The following is a 23763-nucleotide window of genomic DNA, read 5'->3' on the forward strand; positions in this document are numbered from 1 at the left end:
AATATGTAGCATCAGTTTAAAAGCCGTGCCTTTTGTAACGAGTTAATATTTAGTTTTAGGCTGAAATTAGTTCTAGTACCTACCTATAACTCATTGCGATTTGTATTGCTGCTATAGATACTTAAGTAAATAATAAATAGTTAGTAACAAAATGATGTTCCCCACTCACTATATCTGTCGGTAACTACATAGTTTGAGACATCGCTACCCATATTGTAAATCCGAAAGTGTGTTTGTTTGTTTGTTTATTGGTTTGTCCTTCAATCACGCCGCAATGGAGCAACGGGTTGACGTGATTTTTGCATGGACATAGTTAAAGGCCTGGAGAGTGACATAAGCTACTTTTTATACCTGAAAATTAAAAAGTTCCCACGGGATTTCAAAAATGGATGAAGTCGCAAGCATCAGCTAGTCGAATAATAAGCATATTATGATTATCAATCGAAGATTAGCTTAGGACGGATGGACCAACGTACTCTCTAAATTAAGTGTACTTATTACGTTATATAGTATTTTATTATTGTATACAAAAAAAAAAATTTAAACAAACTATCCAACTTAAACGTTACATATATTTCTATTTCTAGTTTTGTGAGTTCTGTATAATTAAATTGCAAATTTGATTTATAAAAAGCTACAAAACTGCACACCACAGTCTTTAATATGAGACAAAAACAATTATAAAAATATTACCTAATTAGGGTACAAATACATTTATTTATATAACAATTAATTTCGTTGATATGAGCGCGGAGAGAAGCTGGACGAAGAGGTCCCTTGTCGGAGACTGGTTTCCTGTAAAATATAATATTAAAATATTAATTACTTTGCTGTCAGTGAACATAAGTTTTAGGGTTCCGTAGTAAAGCAAAGAATAATATAAATATGTAAAGTTTCGTCCAGTCCGTCTGACGTCTGTCTGTGTCACAGCTATTTGCAAAATAAACTATAAAATCTGTAACGTTGAAATTTAGTTTTGTAGAGACCTATTACCACTTCACAGAGTCATAATTAACTTTTTTTAAAATCTAGGTACTTCCTGAACTGAATAGTAATTAATCATCATCATCATCATCAACCGATAGACGTCCACTGCTGGACATAGGTCTCTTGTAGGGACTTCCACGCGCCACGGTCTTGACAAAAATCCCTGCCGCCCTGTACAAAAATCCACTGCAGTACTACCTACAGAGCTAATAAATTAATACAATATGACGTATTGCGATCTGCAAATTTTTACGTAGGTAAGTTTCAAGTCTCTGAGACATCGATGCTCTGAGAACATTATTTTCTTAAGATCTATCCGCGTCTGTTTATACTCTTTGCATTTTGCTCTGTTTTTTATTGTGTACTCATTAGACTGTAAGTTTTTATGGAACTCAGTCTATAGACGCTCTATATACCTACCTATTTCTGTATACCTATACACCTACCTGTATGTACCTATTTCTGTGTATTGGGGTGGTGCAGCTAAAACCCACCTTATTCAAATCGAACGCGCACAAAGAGCTGTACTGAAAGTGTGCTGCTTCTTGCCGCGTTGGCATCCTACGCATTTGTTGTACGAGTATTGTAGGGTGCTAACAGTACGTCAATTGTTTGTTCTCGCGACTGCTCTGAAGCAGCACTCGTGTGTGAATTACAACCAAGAATGCACTCGTCGTAGGCCCCAACTAGCAACATATAGTAAACGAAATACTGCATTTAGCCGTAGGTTTTTTGTCTTCCTTGGACCTTATCTTTATAACCAGTTGCATAAGATTCTTTCTCTCCACTCTTTGAATAGGTATAAATATAAATCTTCTCTTAAGGAATGGCTTCTGAAACAAACTTACTCGGATACTGAAAGACTTCTGGATATTCTAGTGTAACCCCAATTGTACACAAACATAATATAGCAAAGATACTCACATATGCACACTTACACATGCTCACTCACTTTCACCCCCACACACACGCACTCACGCCCACACAAACACAGATAACATGGACTTCCACACACATATTATTTTCTTTAGCTCTTTAGTTTAGTTAGTATGTTAGTTAATATGTAGTTAGCTTTGTATTCACCGAGCTGGAGGCCCTGTTTTCCGAGACACAGTTTCTACTAGTTCGGAATACAGGTGCACAGTATTGTTTTGGTAAGAATTTTATAATAACTAGTTTTAAGGTCTCAATACTAACAAAAATATGAATTGTATTTGGTGGAAATAAATGATTTTATTATTATTATTATTATTATTATAGATTTCTCAACATTTTCCATTAGAATATTCTTTATCATGGTTTATAATTTAAAACCTATCATTATTAAATCTATAATAAGTTAAGGACTTGCAAATTCTGTGAAGTAGGTATTTTCTTTAATAAAGTTGCCCGCACGAAGCCTCTCAACTATGCACTGTGAATTTCTGAATGTAGTTTTAAAAGGAAGTTCGGGAACTACAGTTAGCATAAACCAAACTGAGTGCTTTTATCTCGTACTAGTGTTTGCTGCGACTTTGCCCACATGTATACCTACCTATGTATACTCGGTACTCCAATGGACATGGACACTTAACTCGGGATGTTGCAACGTAGATTTTATCAGTATATTTTTTGTTGTAGGATAGGGTTGCGCTTGATGATAATCATAAGAAGAAAGCAATGATGAAGTCCAAGTTGGAGCGCACTGGCCTAGAAGATGCGTTGAAGGTACTTAGGTTATAGGTAGGTACGTGGTAACACGGACAGAGGATTTTATTACTAAACTTGTACTTATAGCCTTAGACCTATTTTAATTTTTAAAATGTAGCTTACTATGAGTTCCATTGTCTCTACGAAATAACAAAAAAGTCATTCAAACGACGATTTTTCAATTTAAATGTCAGGTATTTAAATATCAATACCGTTTCAACAACATTTAGAACATTTCACGAGAAGAGTTTAATGTAAAATACGTTCACATGTACGTATGTGTTTTTTGATAGTTAGACTATATTGATACGGTCTACTTATAAAAATCCTAAACGTATTAAAAAGTTATATTTATTTAATTAAAAGAGAAGTAACGTACCATTGGAATGTCGTTCTTGTGGCTTCTCGACTTCGTAGGCAGCAATGTAGGCAGTCGGCATTAGCCCTGAAATCAATTAGATACCTACCTTTATTACCTACTCATTTGCAACCGTAAAGTTGTGTATAGGTATCCACTAGATATAGACTTACGCGCACCATCTGACTTCCAATTCATCAGCCTCAATGCATAGGCACTGGAGAGCGTCCCATCACACATGTTCCTCAGCCTTCTTCATCCACTCATTTCCAACTTAAGATTTACGACGGACGGCTTCCATCATTTTAAGATCGTTGGTACATCGGGTTGGAGGTCGTTCCTCACGCTTTCTACCAATTTAGCTTACTAATCTTTTGGGTTTTGGGGTTTTATTATTATTTCGATTCTCCTACCGATTTAAGTGTTTTTACCCTTCCAAGCGCCTTTTACAAAAAGCTCAAAGCTTATAATATTTAGTTACTAAAATAAATTAATTTACCTAAAGTCATCTGTCTCGTTTTTTATAGTCACAATATTATCTCCAGTTACCTACTATTACTTACCACAACGAGATCACAAAATGCACGTACCTTTTGATGCGCATAATCGAATAGGTACTGTTTGCTTTAGAATCAGTGAACGCAAATATAAACAGCAAGCAAATATGTTCGAGCTCAAGTGCGGATATGAACTTTGAATAAGTAAATACAGATAACTGAGTTATATAAACCAAATGATTTCTGTACTTGTTCTGTGAGTATAAATTAAACTTAGTTATTACTATAATATTATTTAGCGTGGTTTTGCTTCCATTTGAATTTCAATAAATCCATTCTTGTCCACATTACGAAGGGAACCTCTGTGCAAAATATCTGCTTTCTAGGTTGTTTAAAAATCCCGTAGGAACTTTATGATTTCGTGGGACAAGTAGCCTATATCCATTCTTGGGATGAAAGGTATATCCTGTACCCATCCTAATCGGTTAAACTGGTGGGCTATCATACAAAGGCAGCAAATTTCATCAAAATCGTTTAAGTGGATGGGCCGTAGAAAAGTAGACAGATAGACACACTTGCACATTATGTAACAATATTACCTAGTAGGTATGGATTTAGGTTTAAGGATAACGTTGGGGATGGTATTATTTATTTACCAGGATAGTAGACAGTAGTTCGATTTGTCGTGTAGTTTGCTGGTAGTAAGCTCAGAGTGCATGTGAATTCTTCATAAGGGGTTCTAACGTCATCGTCGTGTACAACAGCCTTCGTTGTCACTGCATATAAGCCCCATGAATTCATTTTCAATTCTGTCACGGCTTGCTTCAAAGGTTTTCTGAAACACACGTTTTCATGTTCATTAGATTTCCATAGAAACATTCATACTAATAGTATAAAATGCGAAAGTGTGTCTGTCTGTTAGTTAGGTAGGTAGCCCACGAGATTCTTTTAATTTTTAAATTCCGATAAAAGTAAGCCCTTGACTGCAATCGCACCTGGTGGTAAGTGATGATGCAGTCTAAGATGAAAGCGGGCTAACCTGGAAGGAGTATGACAGTTTTTTATTAAATACCTATACCTTTTGGTTTCTACTACATAAAGGGTTTATATAACTCAGTTTCATAGACAGGAATAGGATTAGGAATGTTTTCAAAATCATCAATATTGAAATCTTTATATTATTTAATTTAATAGGTTCCTATTTTATCGCATTTGTAGGTATCTTTGTTAAAAGCGATACAATAGATAAAGAAATAGCCAACGTCGTCGTTAAACAAATTATTTCAGCGGCAGATAATTCTCAATTGTTTTCCAAAAACATTAACCTAAAACATTCCACACACGATGAGAAATCTTGCACATTTGTTTAAAAAACCTCACAAAACTTCAGAACAGATACTCTATCTTCCTAACCGCTAATTTGTACGGCAAGCATATATTTAAAGTTTAAACCTGGTTTAAACAGACTTTTGTGTCGTTCCAAATAAAATATTGCCGAGTTTTTGGCTAAAGTTAGAGGTGGTGCAGCAGTAACAGCAATGTTTTTTAAAAGAGAGGTTACTTAATTAGGTTTTTGTAGTGTGCAGATAGACAGAATTCATATGTGATGATCTTTAGAATAATGAGCATTTTATCTAAATATATAAAAAGAAAATGTGACTGACTGACTGACTTATCTATCAACGCACAACTGAAAATACTGGACGGATCGGGCTGAAATTCGGCATGCTGATAGCTATTATGACATAGGCATCTAGGCAATCATTTAGCAATATTGATTATTATTTGCCAAAATCATCATAATAAATACAAATAAGGACCAAATAACATACTGTTTGACAAATAACAACGTTGCTAAGTAACATATCGAGAGATTTCTTAACTAGGAAGGAATAATATAAGATACCTTACCTTGTACCTTAGCTCCGAGGTAAACTACCATAATAAGACTGGGTATAATTTATTATGATAGTTTCCACTACTTCCGCATTTAATTTTGCCTTGCCTCGGATTATGAGGAAAAGGGGAAAGACGTTAGATTGTTAATATAACTTGGTATTTTTCATAACTTACCCTTGCGCCAATATGCTTATTTCTGGTCTTGGATATAAATTTTCTGCACTACAGATGAGAGTAACCAGAAATACATACTTTTTCTCTTGAACAAAATGAAAGTTTTTGCCTGGACCTAAAGAAAAAAAAAAAAATTCAATTATCTACCACGTTCTTGCTTTTTATTGTTTAATATTTTCATAACATAAAATATCAAAGCAAGGTAAACTAACTTAGGCATACCTGAAGAAAGCAATCGACGAAGTTTAAAATCAAATTAGAACTAAATTGAAACTCTGATTTACGATTTAGTCTGAAGATTACTATTTTCTATGAAGTTCTGCAATTGATTCACAGAAATTGCAATATTTTACAGTTTTAGTAGGTTTCAGTATTACAGGAAAAATATTTTTCAATAAATAAGAGAGCTTGGGATTGAATTGCTAAAATTGTATTTGCGTATCATAAATCAGTTGTAGTATTTATTTTCGGTAGGTATGCGCTCTTATTTGTTGCTTGGTTAAAAAAAACGGCCAAGTGCGAGTCAGGCTCGCGCAACGAAGGTGCGTGGTATAGTCGTATTATTTCGACATTTTGCACGATAATTCAAAACTATAATGCATAAAAATAAATAAAAATCTGTTTTAGAATGCACAGGTGAAGATCTTGTATATTATGATACCCCACTTGATATGGTTGTCTTACTTCGAAAATTGAAAATACTAATTATCCATGACCACAATTTAATTTTTTTTGTTTGATGTAACCACAAATTCAGGGAAGTACCCCGTAGGTTTCTTGACAGACCGACAGATAGACAGACAGCCAGACAGACAACAAAGTGATCCTATAAGGGTTCCGTTTTTCCTTTTGAGGTACGGAACCCTAAAAATGATCCAAAAAATAAGTCATTGAGAAAAATGCTCAAAGAAATGAGAAGATGAAAGAAGGATATCTTACTGTATACAATCATAGGTCGCGTTTGTTTATCCTCTTCCAAGAAAGAGGATACTACGCAGGTATAGTTCCCGCTAAGATCCGTACTTGGTTTCAATATCTTAATAGCGCGGTAAGCTTGTAAAGGCTCCTCTGAAATAAAAACACGCTTGTAATATTATTTTATTTATATTTGACTTCTCACGAAAGTGAATTATTATTTCATCGGTTTCAGTCCTTTAGTAGATTGATTGTGGAGATGGACGTGGTTCCATACAACCTTGGGCCCTCGCTGTACAAAGATGATAAAAATATGCAAGCCAAATATTTATCTTCATTATAAACCAGGCTCATACATATTAATTAGGAGAAATTAATTTTCTATCGAAAATTTGGGTGGGTACCATAATATTACGACAGCTGGCCCGATTTCGGGTAATCCTAACTCTTCTGCATTAGGTAAATTATACTTAATGATTTTACTGTAATTCAAAATATTAAGAATATGTAACTTACCTGAAATTCTGAAATCTAAATCTACTTTTCCTTTAAGTAGACCTATAAACTGTGGTCGTAGAGGTGGTATCCACTGATAGACCAAACCAGAAGACCCGTTGAAAAACCACTTCATGACGAGGCCTGGTGGCGAAGCGTTGTTAGTCTTGTACTGGCAGTCAAGAATAACTGCCTCTGTGCCTACTTCCACGAGCGGTGGAACTTCTATCCTTTGAATATTTACTGCTACGCATTCTGCAAGAGAATTTACACATTACTCAATTCGATATCGGTGCCTATTATAGATTTAGAAGTAATAATTTTTATAGGTACTAGTACTTATTATTTCTATGTGCCTATGATATGAAGTACCTAGGTATGAAATGAATATTTTAAATGAGGTCCAATATCCGATCGGATAATGTGATAATTAATTTGTTTTAGGATATTATCCTATTCCTCATATAACTTAATGAGATTATGTAGACGCGTACACAATTAGTAATAAAAAAATTAAAACAACCGGCCAAGCGCGAGTTAACGCTCGCGCAACGAGGGTTTAGTACTACAGTCGTATTTTTTCGACATTTTATACGATAGTCCCAAAACTATGATGTACAAAAATAAATAAAAATCTGTTTTAGAATGCACAGGTAAAGCCCTTTCATATGATACCCCACTTGGTATAGTTATCTTACTTCGAAAATTAAAAATACTAATTTTTAGTTCATGACCACAATTTTTTTTTTGTGTGATGTAACCATAAATTCACGGTTTTCAGATTTTTCCCCTAATGTCTGCTATAAGACCTACCTACCTGCCAAATTTCATGATTCTAGGTCAACGGGAAGTACCCTGTAGGTTTCTTGACAGACCGACAGACAGACAATAAGACAGACAGACAGACAACAAAGTGATCCTATTCCGTTATATATTCCGTATATATTCCGTTTTTTCTTTTGAGGTACGGAACCCTAAAAATTACAGTCAGTATCACTCGGGACGATGTAAGGATTCTAACGATACTGTATTCTATATCCAAATCTGTTCAGGCATTGGGGTACAAGTGAAAATCAACAAACTCTTTACTAGACTGCGAGGACGTTGCTTTGGAAATCATCAACGCCTCCCTACTAAATTAAAAAAAATTAAAACACAACTTCCCGGCCAAAAAACGAACTCAACAAAAAAAAACACATTTTAAAATGACCTCATTCAGCCGCCATATTGTTTTTTTTTTCAAAAATTTACAGCTCACTCGGAATCATGTACGGATTCTTACAATGCGGCATACATCCAAAGTTCAGAATTGCATTTAAGTAGAGGTTATGGGTATAAAAGAAACTTACTTATCTACATACTTATACGTACATAGAACAGAGGTACATGAAACTTTTTTGGGCATTCGTGTAGGAAAGGCAAGTAGCTAAGTAGAGTAAAATATGTATGTAAGTAGAGGCCTAATAAAATTTCAGAACTTCTACCTTTCCATTTGTTTATGTGAACTGCATAATCAAAAGAGGGTCCATTACATAAATTATGATGGAGTTATGATAAATACATTGTTTTGCTAAGATACATCTCGAATGGACATGAATTATGCATCAAAGCTATACAAAACGTACAAAGTTATGGGCTTTTACGAAAATTGGAACCTACGGCTACGTATTATTACGTGACTGTAAGAAACTAGATACATTAAGTAGGTAAGGGGATACGTGAAGAAATAAGAAGATTTATAAAGATATATCATTGCCATTCCACCATGACGTTGGGTACGTACAAATGTGATTATGAAATCACAGCCAGTTTGATACATTTCCATTAAGCTATAGATACGCCCGAGCAATGGAACTTAAATCGCCCTAGTACACACTGCCCATAATATTGCTGTACAGCATACGACATATAATCATCGACCTTTAGAAAGAGATAGCGGTTTTGTAGAGCATTGTCTCCTGACTGGATGGGTGACCGACATTGGAGATGATACGAAAGTGGCCTTTTCGTTTCCCCCGTGCTCTCTGAAAATACTTAGCTTAGCCGCCGGTCCCTCGAAAATAATCCAAAAAAAACCCCATCTATTTATAATTTTTCGAAAGGAGTGGCAGGTATCTACGACGATCTCTACGATCGTCTACGACACAGAAATGTAGTATCGAGAACGTATTTCTTTAGAGACTTCCTCTGTTGACGTTGGTACTACTCAGTTTATAAAAAATCATTTAATTATTTGGCGTTACGGGTGCAAAAAGTTTTTAAATAGCAAACGACAAGCATACTTGTGGTGCAAATTGATTCGAATATACTTGCCACCGATGTTATCTTTATGCCGGTAACACAAAATCAAGTTTATAATCCAACTTGAAGATTGATTTCGATTCTACCTATTTGATCAAGGTTCAAACCCATCAAGCCTCATGCATACTTGAACGTGTGTGTCTTCATGTGGAAATTATTCCTTATCGTGTGTGGCGGGCATAACGTAGACGATGCTTGTCACAAGCACATAATGTTAGGAACAAGTCACAACTAAACTAACTTTCTCCTTCGATCTAACTTCGCTCTTCGCTTTCTCATACGCTACAAGATATCATTCTCATTTCAGAGAATTTATGGCGGCGCAAAAAGTTGCAAAAGCAGCTGATTAAATATTAGGTAGGTACCTAGGAATTTAAGTATGCTTTTAATATAAATACGTTAAATAGTTTCTATTTTTAGGGTTCGGTACCTACCTCAAAAGGAAAAACGGAACCCTTATAGGATCACTTTGTTGAAATTGAAATTGAAATAATTTTATTTGCTAAATATGGGTAGTTTACAAAGGTCTTAATATATTACTTATAATCTAAATAGTCCCCGCATATTTACTGATACTTCAGCATGCAAATATTAATAATAATATATCTACACCTAAAGGTAATTTGTACAATGACAAACGATGTAGGGTATATTATTCAAACTTATTTTATAAAATTACAACTAATTAATTATACATCTTAAATTAGCACTATGACTTCCATGGTATATAATATATATTTTTTTATTTATTGATCAAACATAGGTACACTTAAACATACTTACTTACGAGAACTAATACATAAAATACATAATAACAAAACCAATTTGTTAAGTAGGTAGGTATACAGAAAAATCGACTGTCCCTAAGCTAGGTATACACCTGTGTTTTAGGCGACAGCACTCTCCTTAAAATTGATGGCTCATTTTATATACAAAAGAAAAGGAATCTGCATGTAAGGTAGATATTATAAAATTTAACATGTTTACTATAATTATTAGAACTATAACTATTAGTGAGTGTATGTATGTGTGTGTGTGTGTGTGTGTGTGTGTGTGTGTGTGTGTGTGTGTGTGTGTGTGTGGGTGTGGGTGTGTGTGTGTGTTTTATATATTTATTTTGTAAATAATAATGTACATTTTAATAATATATTGTAATATATATTTGATATAATATATTATATTAAAATTTCCAACAGCTTTTCAGTCTCCGAATATGTTCGTGTAAGCAACCATTCTTTAACTTTTTTTTTGCATTCGTTTTTATTTAAGGGATAAATATTTAAGGCTTTATTAATTTCATTATAAATTCTACTACTAATGATATAGTATTGTCTCCCTGCAAGTTTACTTTTATGTCTACCCGTTTTAAATAATTGAGGTAATCTGAGACAGAGTAGAACGATTCATCGCACAACCATTGAAAGAGCTTCCTTTTAAAATGTGTCGTCGGTTTTTGCTTTTTTAAGTTTGTATCTAATTTATTATAAATTTTAATGCTCATTGCGTAAGGCGATTTTTGAGTTTGCCTAAGATTATATTGTGGCATTATTAGCCTATCTTGATTCCTTGTTATACTATTTGGGTTTACATCGGATTTTTTTGACAAATACTCCAAATTCCTATGTACGAACACAGACGTCTCATATATGTATAGAGATGGTAATGTGAGGAGTTTATATTTTTTAAATATTAATCTGCATGAGTCGGTTGGTTTCATAAGAAGAATACTTCTAATACTTTTCTTCTGTACTATAAAAAGTTTATTAAAGTCAATTGAAGATCCCCAGATCACAATACCATAGCGAAGGTTCGACATAATATATCCATGGTAGGCAGAAAATGCTGCTTCCAGTGATACAGTTTGTCTTAAACGTCGAAGTGGATATATAAATCTATTAATTTTATTGCAAATGTCATTAATATGGTATGTCCAGTCACAATGTTGATCTAGTCTTATTCCTAAAAACTTTACGTTATTATCCATGCCAATCGACTCATTATTATACATAATTTTTAGTTGATTAGTTTCTCGACGTTTGGTTTTAAATTGGATATATTTAGTTTTATTTACGTTTACTGATAAATTATTGCTTTGTAACCATTCTATAGTTTTATTTAAGGATTCATTTATTTCAGATTCATATATTTTACTATCGTTGCATGGTATCATAACAGTTGTGTCATCTGCAAATAAAATCGATGGATATTTTATACAAGTAGAGAGGTCATTGACATAAAAAAGAAACAAAAGAGGCCCCAACACACTCCCTTGTGGTACCCCAAAGTTATTATTTGCATAGGCTGATTCATAAGTATTAATCGTATTATTTACCCGCTTTAATATCACAGTTTTTTGTTTCCTATTGATTAAAAATGACTTTATCCAATTATGAATTTTGCCACGGAATCCATAACATTCTAATTTATTCAAAAGCTTTTTGTGGTTTACTAAGTCAAAGGCTTTTGACATAACCATAAATAATACAGTAATAGCTTGGCTTTTATCAATTGATTCTGTAACTAACTTTATTAATTTGAATATTGCTGTTGTAGTTGACCAATTTTTTCTAAATCCATGTTGTGTATCAGTTAAAATATTATAGCGTTCAGCATAATTATACATTCTTTTAAAGACAACCTTTTCAAAGATCTTTGAAAGTACAGGATTTAGAGCAATTTGCCTATAATTTCCAATTTCGTCTTTTTTACCCTTTTTAAAAAGAGGTTTTATTACTGACAATTTAAGTCTTTCCGGGAATACGCCTTGTTCCATTGAGGTATTAATTATATGACTTAAAGGCACTGCAATGGAATTAATACATTTTTTTAATAAAATTGTGCTTATTTCATCGTATCCTGTTGAATATGTATTTTTTAGACTCAAGATAATTTTTCTTATTTCATAATGTTGTCTGTCTGTCTGTCAGTCTGTTTGTCAAGAAACCTACAGGGTACTTCCCGTTGACCTAGAATCATGAAAGTAGTCTGTCTGTCTGATAAATGAAAAAAGCAAAAGGTTGCTCAGCTGCTATACTGATCTTGACGAACTTATACCACAGAAATAGCTTGCATACTGGAGACGGACACGATTACTCAGTTTCTGCCAGAAAAAAAGGGACTTATTTGGCTATATCATAATAGGTATGTAGGTACGGCCGAAAATCAATCCTATCTGTAATCTGTCGATAATTTACTAAGCAACACCGTTATTTGACAAAAAATGTGGTCTTTTTGATATAATATACTTAACAATGTTGCTAAGTAATTTATCCACAGATTACAGATAGATTGTATCTGAATATAAATAAAATTAAAAATAATGGAATTATTAATTTTTGCCGTTATTGAATGAGTGCCTTGGTATGGTACGCGACAGGTCGAGATGCATTCGGGGAGGGTACGCCCCGCACACCCGCACAGCTCCTGCGCTAACCCGGTACGTGCGAGCGTGGGCGACGTGTGGGTGTGCGGGGCGTCCCCCCGCCTCATACCCCCATTGCCATCTCAACCTGTCGCGGACTATAGGTAGGTAATTAAGTATGAAACTTAAAAACGACTTCATACTTGTCAACACATCCGTAACTTAGGTATTAATCAAGTGAAACACGAAGAAAATACGCGACTGTAATCACTGTCAAACTTGACGAGAAAATTATGAAAAGTGGACTCGCGGCAAAACTTTTAACACGCACCTAACTATTACGAACTATACAATAATTGATGTTGTAATATAAATAGAACACCCACGGGCACATAGTACGAGAAACACAATATGCGTGGAATAGTCCATATCTTCATAACAACTTAAACAAACTTTCGTAAGTTAAAATGCAATGCTGAGCAGGTACTAGGTACTACCCCAATTTGATTGAAGCGAGCCGACTGAAGTTCATATGGCAGGTTTTCAGTGACTAGGGCGCATGCGTGCCAGCCTGTTGATTTACTTCCTAACTTTTTTATACTCACAGCTAATGAAGCTGGTTCTGATGCTAATTTGATGACTGCGGTGTTGACACATTGTTGAATGAAAGCCTCTTTTCATATTAAAAGCCTTTCGCTATTCTATCTCTTTTGTTTTCTTTTTCTTTCTCTTCTTCTTTGCTTTTATAAAATGAAAAACTAATATTTCATCATAGCATAGGTACAGAGATGATTCGGCCGCATACAAAGCATACCTGCATACATGCTAAAAGCACCGCAATGCAACGTCAGTGGTTAACCCCATTTAGTTAAATAATGGGGCCAATTCTCTGGTACACAATCTCTAAACTAAACTAAAACGACACGTCTAAATCTATTGCTATCCCTTTCATAATGTTGCTTGCGGAAAAGGATAGCACTAGATTTAGACCTGTTAATTTAGTTTAGTTTAGAGATTGTGTACAAGAGAATCGGCCCCAATACACACTTTACAAATCATTTTTATTAGAGTTACTAGCTTATGTTCGCGGTAGAATTTTCAAAAATCCTTTCTTAGCGGATGGCTACGCCATAAAAGCTATCTGCATGCCAAATTTCAGCCCAATCGGTCCAGTAGTTTGAGCTGGGCATAATGCATTGATAGATCAGTCAGTCAGTCAGTCACCTTTTCCTTTTATATATTTAGATATAGATTATATAGAGAAAATTATCCTGAGCAGATTAGTAGTACGGTACTACTTATTTTTCCACCCTGTTTGTGAGGTATAGCACTAGTCTACAGTATTTTTAGGAAAATATCAGCTTTAGGTAACACATTTCACCACAATGTGAATGATAAAATACATAATATAAAAAATGCATACCTACCTATACCTACTTAGATAAAAGAAAGAATGATATTCTTAGTTAGTATATATCGCTATACAAAATTACCAATATCATTGAAATGGACATTTGTGTAGGCAAAGTTAAGTGTTCCCTTTCCGTTTTAATATTTGACGAAGCAAAGTAGCTTCAACGGTTGCTGACCTGCGCCCTGCCCTCAGGGTTGTACCTTTACAGGTAATTAAACATTTCATTCGAGTTTATTATGAAACCTCGAATGAAAAAAGAGGGGTGTTATAAAGTTTTAACTTTTTAGTTCTGCTTTCCGAACTGGTGGTCGGGTCTTTACATATCCTGTAGCACATCCTGTCCTTTTTGAAAATCAAATATTTCATTTCATTTACCGCTTTGTCTGTCTGTGGCATCATAGCGTTCAAGCAGATGCAACGATTTGAATGCGTTTTTTGGATAGCGCGTTTAATGAAGATCGTTCTTTGGTATGTGTGATGAAAATCTTTTCAGGCGTTTAGGAATTATATTATTAGGTATCAGCCCTTTTCTCAGCCGGTGTAGGCATCTCATACAATGATAATTTTTTAATTTCTATACTGTCTTATAGACTAATTAGTACACAAAATTAATCTGGACGTCAAGGCAACCCCCACTGACTGCCAATTTTTTTTCGTAATAACCGTTTACGGTGCAGAAATAGAATGCAGTTTACCTAGAAGCTCTATAATTCCATTTTGAACGTACCTATAGTACTTTTTTTAGTAATAACTAGTAAAATAGCTCACTTGTGTCGCATTATCGATACTAATATTATAAATGCGAATGTATGTCTGTCTGTATGTCTGTCTGCTAGCTTTTTACGGCCCACCCGTTCAACCGATTTTGATGAAATTTGGTACAGAGTTAGCTTATGTCCCGGGGAAGGACATAGGCTACTTTTCAAACCCGGAAAACTGATGAGTTCCCACGGGATTTTAAAACCTAAATCCACGCGTACGAAGTCGCGGGCATCAGCTAGTTTAATATAAAAAGTTCCAGATTTGTTACTGCTGGAGAATGCTGTCGCCTAAAACACAGTTGTATACCTAGCTTAGGGACAGCCGGTATTTCTGCAGGTATACTTAACAAATTGGTATGTTATTATAAGTATGTATTGTACTTTTAAATATGCAGATGTAATTGTAACCTATGTTTTGATCAATAAATAAATTATTATTATTATTAGTACCTACCGGTTTAAGTTCTAACAATGACTTAACCTATTTATAATTAAATAATCTGCTCTAGTATTTGACATGGTGGTTATCTTCACAATGTAAAGCAGAAACTTTCGTGAAAAAAAAATCACGAGAATGAATCATCCATCCACAATCGCGAGATATTTTAAATTAGTTTGAGGGTAAGGTGTACTGAAGTCATGTTTGACATTATCTATATACTAGTCGTCTCTATATATAAAATATGAATCGCTGAATGTGTTGCTGATCGCAAATCTCGAGAACAGCTGAACTGATTTCGCTAATTCTTTTTTCATAAATTCCTTGAAGTACGAGGATGGTTCTTACGGAGAGAAAAATTTCATTCAACCTCCCCTCCAATTTTCTAAACTCCACCCGAGCGAAGCCGGGGCAGTCCAGCTAGTGTGTTATACTTTTTCGGGTTTAGTCGGTTGAGAAGAAGCACTTTTCTTTTCATATAAACTTGTAAAAACCCAATTATATTGTCAGTTTTGAATGATGATGTCCTATAACAATAAACGTATTACTATTTTAAGATACTCGTTGTAATCTGTTACAGAGCTGGAGAAAGTAGACAGTAGTACTTACAAGAAAAATCAGTGTAATTATTTCCATAATTAAAACAAAAACATAAATATGCATAAAATGTTCATTCCTTTCATGACAGTGCAGTCAAACAGCATTTGCTTTAGCTTCAATGTTACCTACATTGAAGCTAAAGCAAATGCTGTTCGCATAACAAGTCTAATCCAATTTCAATATAATGCGACGCGTAGGAGCCACCCCTACTGCATACTGAGAAGTTTACTTTTTCATAATAAAATGCAGCAATAAGAGTGGAAGTTCAATAAAACTGCAATTGGTATTTGATTTCTACTTTAGAATAAATAACGCGAGTGCTTTAATTTTAAAAAGCTAAGCTAAAGTTTCAATAGTTATACTTACTTATAGTTACTTGTTACTAACTTAAACTTGTGTAAATAATTAGGGACTTTTTACTGCAATAATTTCTTACAGCTTTTTAGGTAATATGTAACAGCAAATCCATGAGAAATAAATAAGCGTTACGAGCACTGGGTTATTTTTTTAATGATTGTTTTCCATTCGGTAGATATACGAGTAATTGAGTTATTTTTTATTTTTACCAAAAATATTTGCAATAAAGTGAAAAAGAGAGTAAAAGTAGACAGGGACGCACTTATCTCTATGAAAGATCTCTACCAGTGACCTTTGGCAGTCCGAGAGGTTGTAGCGGAAGAAGAATAAGGAATTGAATTTGTCTTTCCTACGAAGGGCTAGCCGGAGCTAGAACCGGTGGAGATTGGAGTACACATAAAGCCTTTTACTATTCTTTAATTTTTAAATATTTTAATATCGTGTTTTTTGTTGTATTTTTATTTTCATTGTTTACCTTGTATTATGCTGTTCTTTGTTTTTAAATGAAGTTAGTAATAACTTCCATTCTAAACAAAAAAATACCTTACCTAATACCTAACAGTCTTACCTAAGTACCATGTTTATTTTATTTCCCAAATTGAAATAATAATTATAAGTAGGTATACTTACTAAGAAGTAGTAAGATTTTTTCCAACTTGGATTGGTAAACTAAAATCATTCCATTATGAATTACGTGTTTGTGTCAAACTATATCAAAATTGTAGTATGAAAATTTATTTCGTGCTACACGCAGTACCAATATCACGATATTCCACGGCTCCGAGTCGACGTTACAAACTATAATAAGAATTTATTGCCCGCCTTACCCGTACGTACGGCTATCCTTTGTTGATTTAACGTGAAAATCTTGAAAAAAAATTTTTTACAAAAAAAAATAAAAACCGACTTCGATACAGAAACACTAAAAATTGAAAAATAATTTAATTTATTACCGAATATATTATTATGTATGCAAGAGTTAATATAGTTCCATAATAATACTTTTTGGTGCCGGTGCCAATTAGCTTTAGCAGCGCGAATCGTCTAGACTTCATATTTTTTAGGTTAGAAATGTATTGTTTTATTTTGGAGTATAAAAGAAAATAATAAGCTATACCTATAGATATACTTATAAGGTGTCTTTTAGAAGTATTTCGGAGTGATTTCTATGCAAACAGTATGAATTTTACTTATCTTACTCGAATACAAACTCAATAAAAGTTTGTAGACATGTTTTAAAAGTTATTAAGTATCTGTGTTTGTCAGATTTTTGTAAAAATCTGTAGTTCAAAATTAATTACTTAATAATTATATAAAACTTCATTTAGTTCGATTAATTTGTTAATAAATCAAAATCAAAGTCTGTTTATATGGAGAGCGCTCCAAATACACGTCTTGTCTTATTAACAAGACTCTTTACGCACTGCTTCCGATCCGAATCCAATGGGATTCAATCCAAGAAAATTTTGATCTAGAAAATTCGGGTGACGCTTTTATACTGCGCCCGATTCCACAATGTTGCTTGCGTATATTTCGTAATTATGTGATTTTTTTTTGTAGAACAGAAAGTCTCTTATTAATTATAATTAGGTGTAAATTAAATTTTCATCCAAAATTCCTCATTGCTTGAAGACCAAAGTCTTCAAATAGGGCGTGTTGCCAGTGATGACATAATAATATGGAATAAGGATCTGAGATAATATGGTCGCTAACTGTGGCCTTCTTAAGAAAGCTCAGTAACTCAGCGGGCGATGGAGTGAGATATGCTTTTAGTTTCTCAACGTGATAAAAAAAACTGGCCAAGTGCGAGTAAGACTCGCGCACCGAGGGTTCCGTACTCGGGTATTTTTAACCGACTTCAAAAAAAGGAGGAGGTTCTCAATTCGTCGGAATCTTTTTTTTTTTTTTTATGTATGTTCCCCGATTACTCGAAGACGCCTGGACCGATTTTGAAAATTCTTTTTTTGTTTGAAAGGGTATACTTCAAAGTTGGTCACATTTAAATTTGGTGAAGATCTGATGAACATCTTCGAAGATAGATACTGGAACTCCTCAACGGATAAGAGTAATTGCTCGCGATCAGTGTAATAGCTTAGTAAACAGTAGATTTTTAACCAGTCATAGCATAATTCCATGGGGCCACTAAAAATTGTGAAATAAAAAATTTTTACAAAAAAAAATAAAAACCGACTTCGATACAGAAACACTAAAAATTGAAAAATAATTTAATTTATTACCGAATATATTATTATGTATACAAGAGTTAATATAGTTCCATAATAATACTTTTTGGTGCCGGTGCCAATTAGCTTTAGCAGCGCGAATCGTCTAGACTTCATATTTTTATGAGACTCCACAATGGCACCTCATTATATATCTATAGGTATAGCTTATTATTTTCTTTTATACTCCAAAATAAAACAATACATTTCTAACCTAAAATAATTAATGTCTTTATATAATAACACAACCGATAGGCAAAGAATAAAGCGATGTTTAAAAAAATATTTAACTGCCAGGCTGAGGAAAATACATTTTTATACCTCGTGGAAAACTTCATAGGCTTAACTGAAAGCCTTTGTAATATTTAACGAACAGTTCTGCCTACTTAAACTATAATATCATTTGCGATTATGCGCCATATACGGTTTGCATAAATTATGACAATGATTGCTACTCAAAAGCAACCCATAGTAATTACTACCCAATTATGCTGAATTGCTTGTTTCAACTAAATTGACTAAAAGCTATACTTAGTAGGATAGGTAGATAGTAGATACTAACATCATTATTATTGAAAAAAACCTTTGAACCATCTAATGTAGGTATATTTTTTTGCAAAACAGTTGAACAGATAGACAGTTTAGTTCTCAGGACCTGCTTATTAATAAATGTTATAAGTAATTAAGCAAAATAAAGTTAGTTAACCAACTGTCGACGAAGTAGCGGGAATCATCTAACCACCAATCAATCAATCAATCACCAAGGTCTGCGTAGATTTACGTTTTTAAAGACCCCATTGAAATTTCTCAAAATCATTCCTAAGGGTGTCTACTTAAGGAATATTATGTTCGGACTTGAAAAAATATATATATTAGATATATGTTATGTATTGTGTATGATTAAATGTCTATTGCTGATCGTGATTGATTTGCCTCGTTATTATAAACAGTCCCGTCCCCCATCTTTACATTCGACTAATGAAAACTTAAAATATGTTAAACGAGAATATAAGCTTAAGTATGCGATTATAAGCTCAGTAGTTTCAGTGTGAAGCATGGACAGACAGTTAGAGAAAAAATATTGTTTTGGGATCTCTATCGATAATGAAAATTCCTCTGATTAAGTTTAAAATAGAAGTACTAGGTAAATATTTAATGTACAGATATCATCCAGTTATAGTTTTATTATAAGTACCTATAGATTAATAAATAGAGCCCCATGTCCCGTAATTATAATTTAAACATAATAAGAGTCATCAAGAAAAGGCAACGAGTTACGAAATTTTTAATTAACGTAATGACTGCCGCAGATTTTCCATGTCGTGAAAAAGTTCATGCTGTCAATGAAAAGCGTCCCTCTTCAAAAGGCAAGGTAGGCAAAGCTACTTTATAATTAAAAAAAGTTAATTGCTTTCTTTGACCACCACGTAAACTAACTAGGAGCTCTAGTGAAGTCCATTTGAACTGGTTCTAATTTTCCTTAAACCCTTGCCGGTGTTAAAAAGGGCAGAGCGAACGTATAACTGGGCACATCGGGCCGTCTGCCCCGCAAAAAGTTTTGAAGGCTTTAATTTAGCCCGTTGTTAATTCGTGCGCGACCGATTCAAAGGCACCGTCGGCCATTATTAAAAGCGTAAATTGTCAAACAGATGTTGCGAACGACTTCAGCTACGTTCCGCCTATTTTAAAAGGCAGTGGAAATTTTATCAACACAATCATCGGAAGCGTTCATAGCACGCATAATTGGGACGCCCAACAAAAACAAAATAAATCGTTCTAAATTACAACATTACCGTTTTAATATCCCCATTACAAGGTAATGGAAAATAAATGCGTTCTTTGTCTTTGCTGCCAACACGACTTAAGTTGAGTTTCTAGCTAGGCAAGTTTTGTAGAGCTAACCGAATTTTAAAGTAGTAGAAGTAAAGAAATTAGTAAAACTACGCATTTTAACCGTTCCTCAGGTTAAATCATAATGAAGAAAACTCAGCTTTTTAAAACTACCGAGCGACCGAGCTGTACATCTCCGCAATCCAATTTACGTTAGATGACATGAGTGAAGTATCATCATGATAAACCCATCGTCAGCCCACTGCTGAGCTGAAAATGAGAAGGGTTTTAAGCCATAGTCCGCCACGCTGGCCCAGTGCGGATTGGCAGACTTCACACACCTTTGAGAACTTTAAGGAGAACTCTCAGGCAGGTTTCGTCATCAGGATGTTTTCCGTCACCGTTATAGCTCTGAAAAGTTAGAGGTCCGTGCCTGGGGGCGAATCGAATCCCCAACCTGTCGAATTGGAGACCGACGACGTCTTAACCACTAGGCTACTGTGATACATACCTGCTATTAAAACACAAAATCTGTTACTGAAAAGATTTTTCGCTCTCAAACAGGCGCCCGAAATCGACGAAACCTTTTTTCTGTTGCATGCATCCCTTCGGCTTAGAAAAAGATAAACCTTCCGCAGGATTAACATTTCTTAATAGTCATTGAAAATCCATTTGCAATTCACATCGAGATAGCTATTTGCCTCTGAGTGCTTTAATAATTGAGGTGAAATTCCTACAGGAACTTCAAAGTAAGATTAATTTGTCTATTTCTGATTAGTCACTCACGTCTGATATTGAACAAATGGCTAAATAAAGTACTGCAGATGTGAAACTAGATAAGAATGTAAATGTATTCTCGACGGATAGCTATGAATAATAAATAACCAATGATATTAGAAGAAAAATAGGTAGATAGGTTACTTATATCAAATTCGATGTTTATTAATGGCACGCTGCGTCAGCGCCGAAAGACTCAACACACATAAACGCATAGATAGTATTTTAACCTCACACAACAGAGAGTAAAGGACGGTGAACTAATAACCTCAGCTTCAGTTGCGCACGAAAAAGAGACGGTTATATTTTGCACTACCTCGTCCTGCACAGAAGAGTGGAAGAAGGACGGATATATGCCTAATAATGCGAGCGTAAAAGAGACGGGACGAGACGGTAAACTAGAAACTCCAAAGAAAAAAAAACAGTAAAGTCTTTTCGGCTAATGCCGATTTATGCCTACACTGTAGTTGTATAGTAAAATAAAAACCTTATACTGTGGTATTTAATATATTACGAACTAGCTTTTTCCCGCGGTTCCGCTCGTTTTTAGGGTTCCGTGCCCAAGGGGTGCCAACGGGACCCTATTACTAAGCCTCCGCTGTCTGTACGTCCATCTGTCAGCGGGCTGTATCTCGTAAGCCGTAATAGGTAGACAGTTGAAATTTTCACAGAATGTATTTCTATTGCCGCTATAATAAAAATAATAAAAATTAAATTAAATTAAATAAAGGGGGCTCCCATACATGGAAAAGAAGTCGAAATAAAATTACTAAATTTTACGCGGACGAAGCCGCGGGAAGGTAGGTAAAGGAATAAAATGTGAAATGAAAATATTTTTATTTTTGATAATATTTACTATTACACAATCTACATACCCATAGCCAAAATTCCCTCATTGTATGAAGAGACCCAGCAGTGGACCGTAAAAAGATGTTAGACCATAGTTAATTTATCCTTCCCTAAAACAGGAAATATGCACACTATTTGAATTGTCAATACTCAGAAGAGACCTATCTGTTTATTTTATATTCTTTGATCGGAAACTTTAAAATACGTACAACGATAACTTGATACGTACTTATGGCATGTGACATAAGGTACAAATTGCAATGAGTTGCATTTTACACGAACGTGCACGAGTTTGTTATTGTTAAATAAGTGAAAAATACGAATTATATAAAAGAAATAGTTTTACTTACGAATGAAATGTGATTCCTTGACTTTTGGAAACCTTGCTTGTGTAGTTTGTGCGGAATCTCATCACACACGACGGCATTTTCGGTTGTTTTGGGAGACGAAAACAAAATACACATTACTATCAACGACGTCATCGATAGCGCGACGCCAGCGGGCGACTGAGCTCAGGTTTGCTAATTAGCTTAGTTTTAACGTGCCACTTGCGGTCCGCGTATAACGTATCTACCCAATGATATTAGAAGAAAATAGGTAGATACGTTATACGCGGACCGCAAGTGGCACGTTAAAACTAAGCTAATTAGCAAACCTGAGCTCAGTCGCCCGCTGGCGTCGCGCTATCGATGACGTCGTTGATAGTAATGTGTATTTTGTTTTCGTCTCCCAAAACAACCGAAAATGCCGTCGTGTGTGATGAGATTCCGCACAAACTACACAAGCAAGGTTTCCAAAAGTCAAGGAATCACATTTCATTCGTAAGTAAAACTATTTCTTTTATATAATTCGTATTTTTCACTTATTTAACAATAACAAACTCGTGCACGTTCGTGTAAAATGCAACTCATTGCAATTTGTACCTTATGTCACATGCCATAAGTACGTATCAAGTTATCGTTGTACGTATTTTAAAGTTTCCGATCAAAGAATATAAAATAAACAGATAGGTCTCTTCTGAGTATTGACAATTCAAATAGTGTGCATATTTCCTGTTTTAGGGAAGGATAAATTAACTATGGTCTAACATCTTTTTACGGTCCACTGCTGGGTCTCTTCATACAATGAGGGAATTTTGGCTATGGGTATGTAGATTGTGTAATAGTAAATATTATCAAAAATAAAAAATATTTTCATTTCACATTTTATTCCTTTACCTACCTTCCCGCGGCTTCGTCCGCGTAAAATTTAGTAATTTTATTTCGACTTCTTTTCCATGTATGGGAGCCCCCTTTATTTAATTTAATTTAATTTTTATTATTTTTATTATAGCGGCAATAGAAATACATTCTGTGAAAATTTCAACTGTCTACCTATTACGGCTTACGAGATACAGCCCGCTGACAGATGGACGTACAGACAGCGGAGGCTTAGTAATAGGGTCCCGTTGGCACCCCTTGGGCACGGAACCCTAAAAACGAGCGGAACCGCGGGAAAAAGCTAGTTCGTAATATATTAAATACCACAGTATAAGGTTTTTATTTTACTATACAACTACAGTGTAGGCATAAATCGGCATTAGCCGAAAAGACTTTACTGTTTTTTTTTCTTTGGAGTTTCTAGTTTACCGTCTCGTCCCGTCTCTTTTACGCTCGCATTATTAGGCATATATCCGTCCTTCTTCCACTCTTCTGTGCAGGACGAGGTAGTGCAAAATATAACCGTCTCTTTTTCGTGCGCAACTGAAGCTGAGGTTATTAGTTCACCGTCCTTTACTCTCTGTTGTGTGAGGTTAAAATACTATCTATGCGTTTATGTGTGTTGAGTCTTTCGGCGCT

At 34.6% G+C, this 23763-nt stretch overlaps 1 protein-coding gene across 8 annotated transcripts; it reads right to left on the reverse strand.

The window, feature by feature from the left end:
- Positions 1-505: 505 nt before the first annotated feature.
- Positions 506-22494, reverse strand: LOC117984268 (uncharacterized). Of its 8 annotated transcripts, XM_069500459.1 has the most exons (9): positions 22276-22494; positions 21952-22035; positions 7036-7269; positions 6544-6672; positions 5605-5719; positions 4188-4366; positions 3056-3121; positions 1482-1673; positions 506-795 (listed from the first exon to the last, which is right to left on the reverse strand). In XM_069500459.1, exons 2-8 carry the CDS (start codon positions 21953-21955, stop codon positions 1549-1551), a joined length of 852 nt encoding a protein of 283 aa, XP_069356560.1. In that variant the 5' UTR covers positions 21956-22035; positions 22276-22494; the 3' UTR covers positions 506-795; positions 1482-1548. The 8 variants fall into 8 exon arrangements, with proteins under 8 accessions (XP_069356560.1, XP_069356559.1, XP_069356553.1 ...); XM_069500458.1 differs by having other exon boundaries at positions 21952-22494; XM_069500452.1 differs by lacking the exons at positions 21952-22035; positions 22276-22494 and adding an exon at positions 20811-21061.
- Positions 22495-23763: the final 1269 nt, after the last annotated feature.

Source organism: Maniola hyperantus, chromosome 8 (assembly GCF_902806685.2).
Source record: "Maniola hyperantus chromosome 8, iAphHyp1.2, whole genome shotgun sequence".
Taxonomy (NCBI): Eukaryota; Metazoa; Arthropoda; class Insecta; order Lepidoptera; family Nymphalidae; genus Maniola; species Maniola hyperantus.